The sequence below is a fragment of the Eimeria acervulina genome, genomic scaffold, assembly GCF_000499425.1.
Source record: "Eimeria acervulina Houghton genomic scaffold, Eah_scaff513, whole genome shotgun sequence".
NCBI classification, from domain to species: domain Eukaryota; phylum Apicomplexa; class Conoidasida; order Eucoccidiorida; family Eimeriidae; genus Eimeria; species Eimeria acervulina.
The window spans coordinates 14,582-21,682 of record NW_013549752.1 but is presented as its reverse complement, the minus strand read 5'-3'; the positions used below and the strand labels follow the sequence as shown (position 1 = coordinate 21,682).

General features: G+C 57.1%; 1 protein-coding gene across 1 annotated transcript; it reads right to left on the bottom strand.

Moving 5' to 3' along the window:
• Nucleotides 1–396: 396 nt before the first annotated feature.
• On the bottom strand, nt 397–6,054 carry EAH_00041110 (hypothetical protein, conserved; the record flags this gene model as incomplete). Its single annotated transcript, XM_013395181.1, has 3 exons — nt 397–522; nt 893–1,794; nt 1,887–6,054. The coding sequence occupies 3 exons, from the start codon at nt 6,052–6,054 to the stop codon at nt 397–399; spliced, it is 5,196 nt and encodes a 1,731-aa protein (XP_013250635.1).
• Between the last annotated feature and the right edge of the window lie 1,047 nt (nt 6,055–7,101).

Genomic DNA, 7,101 nt, shown 5'->3' with positions numbered 1-7,101 from the left:
AGAAGCAGCAGCAGCAGAAGCAGCAGCACAAGCAACAGGAGTAGCAGCAAAATATGAGCAAAAACAACAATACTAACATAATCCCAGCAGCAACAACCAGGTCTGCAGCAGCAGCAGCAACAGCAGCAACACACGCTGCAGCAACAAGCACAACGAAAGCAAAGAAAACCTCCAGCAGCAGCACCACCACCACCATCAGCAGTACCAGCAGCAGCAGCAGCAGCAGCAGCAGCAGCAGCAGAAGGATGCTGACTTCGGAAGAGTTGATGGCGATGTTGAGGCTGAGCACTCGAATTAGGTGCAGCACTGCATGCACGATAACATAAACAACAACCCCCAGGTACAGCAGCAGCAGCCGCAGCCAAACGCTTCGAGGAGACAGCAAAGCAGCAAAATCTAATCCACACTTTGCTGCGCTGCACCTCCGCCCTGCTGCTGCTGCTGATGATGATGATGATACTGCTGCTGATGATGCTCCTCCTGCTGCTGCTGCTGCTGTTTGTGCTGCTGTTGCTGCTGTTGCTGCAGCAGATGCCCCAGCGCTCTTACAGATATCCACGTCGTTTGCACCCATTGCGCGAGATATGTTTTTCTGCTGCTGCTTGTGCTTGTGCTGCTGCTTGTGGTGCTGCTGGTGCTGCTGGTGCTGCTGGTGCTTGGCGTTAGCTGCTGCTGCTGCTCGCAGCAAGTTTGCTGCCTCTCTCATAAGTTCGTCTACTGCATCTCTACCGAAGCTCCTCCAAAGCTTCTCAACAACTTCTAGCATATTAAAGATAACATATAGCTTCATAAATGGTTGCGCCCGTATAGAGTGATAAAGAACTGAGCTGTCTATACACCTGAACAGCAATGCACAAACAACAAAAATTGAGAAGCGAACAAAGGCACATACATCGGGGACGGTAAACTCTAGCCAGCCGCTGCCCACAACCTCTGGGTAATCATCTTCATCTTCATCTTCATCCTCCTCCTCTTGCTGCTGCTGCTGCTGCTGCTGCTGCTGCTGAGGCTGCTGCTGAGGCTGCTGAGGCTGCTGAGGCTGCTGCCGGGCGGGCAGGCTGTCGCCTGGAGACGAGCGCCACTGCTCTTCGCTGCGACGGGGGCTTCTCCCCGATGCTGCTGCTGTTGTTGCTGCTGTTGTTACTGCTGTGGTTGCTGCTGTTGTTGCTGCTGTTGCTGCTGTTGCTGCTGTTGCTGCTGTCGCAGGTGTTGGTAGAGAAGAAATCTTAGGGCCTGGGAACAGAGGCGCTGTGCTGCAGAGAGGCGGCGTAAAGGCTTTTGGTGCTGCTGCTTTTGCTGCTGCTGCTGCTGTTGCTGCTGCTACTGCTGCTGCTGCTATATCTGTCTGTGTTCGCGGCAGCAACGGCCACGAGCTGCTTTCACCTCCAGCCCTTGAGGCCCCCGTTCGCCTACCCGCAGCAGCAGCAGCAGCAGCAGCACCAGCAGCAGCAGCTGCTGCTGCTGCAGCAGCAGCTGCCGCAGAGCCGTGGAGAGGAGGCGAGGCTAATGCAATACTGGCTGCCCTAAACCGATATTGCTGCTGCGGGGCCCCACAGTTTGCTGCTGGAGAGCAGCAGCGGTCGAGAGGGAAAGAACAAGAAGCACTCCTTCGGCGACCTGCTGCTGCTGCTGCTGCTGTTGTTGCTGCTGCTGCAGCAGTTTGAGACAACAGCTGCTGCTGCCGTTTCTGCGGTAGAACGTTGTGCAGCCTCCAAGGCAGCAAACGAGTGAGAGTAATGCTGAGCTTCCTGCTCCAGCGCCCCAACGAGAGTACAGCAGCAGCACGCGAGCTGCCTGCAGCGGCATTAGAGTTACTTCATATAAAAGAGAGTCAAGACAAAGCATACAACCAAAATATATTAGGCCCTCAAAACGATAAGGGATACGCATAAGGCTGCGCAGCTGAGTTGCAGGTATAGATGTTTGTTTCTTCTTCTGCTGCTTCTTCTTCTGCTGCTGCTGCTGCTGCTGCTGAGCAGAAGAAGGGGGAGGATCTGAACACGCAGAAGACCCGAGACCTGTTGTTGCTGCTGCTCCTGCTCCTGCTGCTGCTGCTGCTGCTGCTGCTGCTGCTGCAGAGGCTCGCTTGGAAGGAAGAAATTGTGATAAGCCAAAACGCCGGCGAAGGCTAATATATGGATCGTTCATTTGCTGCTGCTGCTGCTGCTGCTGCTGCTGTTGCTGCTGCTGCTGCTGCTGCTGTCGCATTTCTTGTTGCAGCTGTTGCTGCAGCGTTTGCCGATTCACTATTGGCATTTGCTGCAGCTGCAACGCCCGTTGTTGTTGTTGTTGCTGCTGCTGCTGCTGTTGCTGCTGCTGCTGCTGCTCTGGCGGCAGCCAGTAAAACGCTGTGGGGTTCATCTGGGCCCGCGCTGGGGCCTCATCGCTGCACTGCCTTTTAGAAGCATCTGCTGCAGCAGCTGCAGCAGGTGCAGCAGCAGCAGGCGTTGCAGCAACTGCAGCTGCCGTGACGGAACCTGTTGCTGCTGCTGCTGCTGCTGCTGCTGCTGCTACTGTGGGCTCAGAAGCGTCCACTACGCTGTACATGCTGCTGGCTCGGCTGACGCCGTAGATGCTGCGGTATGTACCTGCTGCAGCACGTTGCTGCTGCAGCTGCTGCTGCACCAGGAGATGCAGCTGCTGCTGTTGCTGCTGCTGCTGCTGCTGCTCGTTAGTGATGGGGGCCCCTGTCAGCAGCACAGGAAGTGCATCCGACTGGGGGGCCCCAAGAGGCCATTTGGTATCCGCCTGTGGGCCCCTCTCAACCTTTGTTGCTGCTGCTGCTGCTGCTGCTGGTGCTGCTGTTGCTGCAGCTGGGGTTGCTCCACTAACCGAATTTGCTGCTGCTGCTGCTGCTGCAGCTGCTGCTGCTGCTGCTGCGGGGCGGATGCGGCGACTTGAGACTTCGTCGAGTATGAAGGCCAGCAGATCCCAATAAGAGGCTTCGCTTTTGCTGCTGCTGCTGCTGTTGCTGCTGTTGCTGCTGCTGCTGCTAGTGCTCTTGCTGCTGCTGCTGCTGCTGCTGAGAATGGGCATGGAGCGCGAGGGGCTTCGGGGCCAACAGAAGAAGCGGCTGATGCTTTGCGTTTGTTGTTGTTGTTGCTGCTGCTGCTGCTTGTGCTGCTGCTGCTGATGCAGTAGGTCTTCTGCAGCAGTTGCTGCTGCTGAGCCTTCTCTTGCTCGAGCTGACGAGACATCAGCAAACATCACAGGGCTTTCTTGCTGCAGCAGCGTTTGCTGCGGTGGCAGCTGCCTGTTGAGCTTAAAGGCGGTCGCGAGCTGTTGCTGTTGCTGCTGCTGCTGCTGCGGTTGCTGCTGCTGCTGCTGTTTCATCCGCCTATGACTGAACACCTCAAAGACTGCTGTCTCAATTCTTTGATGTGGAGCCAGCTGTTGCTGCCGCTGCTGCTGCTGCTGCTGCTGCTGCGAGTGGAAGAGCGGGGCCCCACCAGTTGGAGTAGAGCACATAGGGGTGTGCATGCAGCTGCTGCTGCTGTGTGTCGGTGCAGGCGAGACGAAGCCAGCAGCAGCAGCAGCAGCAGCTGATGCAGCATCTGCTGCTGCTGCTGCTTCAACCCCCGGGCTCGCAGCAGCACTTCCTCCTGCTCTGCTGCTCAAGGGGGTATAGCAAGCGCTGCTGCTGTCAGCCCCTGCAGTGTCTATACACCCCAACAGAGGTGCAGGGTGTCGCAGCTGCAGCGGCAGCGGCAGCAGCGAAGCCCCATCTGCAACTGCTGCAAGATTTCGCGCTGCAGCAGCACCAGTTGCAGCAGCAGCAGGCGTTGGTGTTGCTGCTGCTGCTGCTGCTGCTGCTGCTGGAAGCCCCATAGGTGAATCCATTTGCTCTGCATCCCCCCAACAGCTCTCTAGAGAAGGTGCAGCGGCAACATCGTGCCGCTGCTGCTGCTGCTTCTGCTGCTGCAGTTGCTGCTGCTTCTGCAGTTGCTGCTGCTGCTGCAGTTGCTGCTGCCCAATCTCTCCTCTCTCCTTTTGCACCGTTTGCGTTTGTGGAGGTGGCAGCTGCAGAGAGGGTCTTGCGATTGCATGTGCTGCTGCTGCTGCTGTTGCTGCTGGTTCTGCTGCTGCAGCTGCTGCTGTCTCCGGCTCTGCAGCAACAGAAGCAGCGGGAGACAGCCAGGGTGTCGGCAGGGAGCTCCTTGTCTCCACTGCAAGCTGGCGACGATTGCTGCTGCTGCTGCTGCTGCTGCTGCTGCTGCTGCTCCTCGGTGAGCTCTGAGCAACCTTCCACGTAGCCTGAGGCTCAGGGCTGTCTGCAATTGCTGCTGCAGTTGCTGCTGCAGTTGCTGCTGCAGTTGCTGGTGCTGCAGTTGCTGCTGCTGCTAGCGGTGTTTCTGTTGCTAGTGTAGAGGCCTCTGCAGCAGGAAGAGACAGAGTCGTTTGGGGTGTATGTACAACATTGCTGCAGCGAAGTATAGGGCTTCTGCTTAAGCCATACCTGCTGCTGGAGAAAGAAGCTCCCGAGTGCAGCAGCAGCAGCAGCCGCTGTTGCTGCTGCTGCTCCTTCTCAGTGAAGCCTTCATCGCAAGACATGCAGCGCCGTGCTGCTCCAGCAGCAGCAGGATGGCGTTGCTGCTGCATGTGGCTTCCGCCTTCGTAGGATGCACTTCCCACCTGCTGCTGCTGCTGCAGCTGCTGCAGCTGCAGATGCTGCTGCAGCAGCAAACGGCACCGCACTGGCAATGAAGGACGCCGAGACCTGCGGCAGGCGCTGCTAGCGTGGTGGGCGCTCCCGTGCAGCAGCTGAGGGGGCCCCTTGAGTCGAGTTGCTGCTGCTGCTGCTGCTGCTGCTGCTGCTGCTGCTGCTCCCGTCCCTCCTGCTGCTGTTGCGTCTGTTGCTGCTTCAGGCCAGCGAGAACTAAACGAAGACAGCTCCTGCAACCGAGACTGCTGCTGCTGATGCCGTTGCCGCTGCTGCTGCTGCTGCTGCTGTTTCTGTTGTTGCTGCTGCTGCTGCTCTTGTTGCTGCTGCTGCGGGTGCTGCTGTCCAGAGGCAGTCAGCGAGTTGAAAACTAAATGGAGACCCTCTCTTTGTGCAGCATTACTAGGGAGCTCAGCTTGCTGCTGCTGATGCTGCTGCTGCTGTCTCTTATGCTGTTCGTGCTGCAGCATCTGAAGGTGCTGCTGCTGCTGCTGCAGCAACTGCTGCTGCTGCAGAAACTGTTCCGGCAGCAGCAGCTTCTGTGGCTGCGCTGCAGCAACATCTTGATCCTGATTTGCTTGTGAGCTCTCGACAGGAGACGAGCGCTGCCGCTGCTGCTGCTGCTGCTGCTGCTGCTTCTGGCGTTGCTGCTGCTGCTGCTGCTGCAGATATACATCAGAGGAAGCTCTTAGCAGGGGAGGCTGCTGCGCGGCGTTGCTGCTGGCTGCCCGTCTGAGGCATTCTAGGAGATCTCCTGTTTGTTCTGCTGCTGCTGCAGTTGCTGCTTTATCGCTGCTGCTGCTAGGGCTGCTGCAGCAAGCAGCAGCAACGGGGCTGCAGCAGCAACTCGCCTCAGTACGCTGTAAGCAATCGGGAGCAGAGTAATACGAGTAGAGAGACCCTGCATCATCATCTGCTGCTGCGTCTTCTTCTCCTTCTGCCGCTGCTGCTGGTGTTGCTGCTGCTGGTGTTGCTGCTGCTGCTGGTGTTGCTGCTGCTGCTGGTGTTGCTGCTGCTGCTGTTGTTGCTGCTGCTGCTGCTGATGCCCCTTCGTCATGCTGGTGCAGCTCCCACTGAGACTGCTGCAGCATAGCCTGCTGCTCCTGTTGCTGCTGCAGCTTGGCAGCCCGTTTGCTGCTACTGCTGCTGCTGCTGCTGCTGCTGCTGCTGTTGCTGTTGATGCTGCTGCTGTCCTCTGACGCCCTGCTGCATGCAGGGAGGGCCCCCTCAGCATCTTCTGACTCAACTTTTGCTACCATCGACAGCCTCCTGTTGCTACTGCTGCTGCTGCCGCTGTTGCTGTTGCTCTTGCTGCTGCTGCTGCTGCTTTTGCTGCTGTTGTTGCTGCTGTTGCTCCTATCATTATCTCTGTAGGGGCTGTCCGGGAAACTCATAGACTTAAGTTTGCTGCTGGTGCTGCTGGTGCTGCCGCAGCTGCTGCAGCTGCTGCCGCTGCTGCTGATGCTTCTCCTGCTGCTGCGGCAGCTGTTGCCTTTACAATGCCAGCTGCTGCTGTTGCTGTTGCTGCACCTGCTGCTGCTAATGCTTCTCCTGCTGCTGCTAACGCTGCTGCGGCTGCTGTGGTAGCGGTTGCCTTTACAATTCCAGCTGTTGCTCCTGCTGGTGATGCTGCGGCTGTTGCTGCTGCTGTTGCTGCGGCTGTTGCTGCTGCTGCAACTGCTTCTGCAGCGGCTACTACTCTTGCTGATGCAGTTGCTGCTATTGTTGCTACTGCTGCTGCTGCTGCTGTTGTCGTTGCAGCTGCAGAGACGAAGGCTCAACTACATCTGCTAGCTGCTAGAAGTATGCGTTATTAATATTACCGCTACTGCTGCTGCTGCCGCTGCTGCTGCTGCTGCTGCTGCTGCTGCTGTTGCTGCTGCAGTTATTATATACCCACTCTTGTGCACCCAACAGTTGAGAACAGAGCAGAAAAAACAGAAAAACAAAAACTTGCGAAGGGTAGATATCATCCATATTTACAGCGCATGCGTGCAGCCCCAGCTGCGAGCTGTCTGCTGCTGCTGTTGCTGCTGCTGCTGCTGCTGCAATTGCTGCTGCAGCAGCAGAAGGAAAAGAAGCTCTGCGTGTTGTTTATGAGCTGCTGCTGCCTATTTCTTTTAGTAGAGTGGGAGTTTCCTTCTGAAGATACAGGTTAAGTGCTCCAGCCAGCTTAAAACCTGCTGCTGCTGCTGCTGCTGCTGCTGTTGCTGTTGCTGCTGCTGCTTATTCCTTCGTTTTTTTTTGCTCTTGTTGAGGCTGCATACAGCTCTTGCTGTCCTTTTCGCATTAGAGGGCAGCCTCTGTTAGGCCGCTGCACTAGCTAGAGCCGCTGCAGCAGCAGCAGGAGCAGCAGCAACAGCAGCAACTGCAGCTGCAGCAGCAGCAGCAGTTTCTGGGGCTTAGCTGTGCCTTCTTCTTCTCCTGGTCTCCCTAAGATG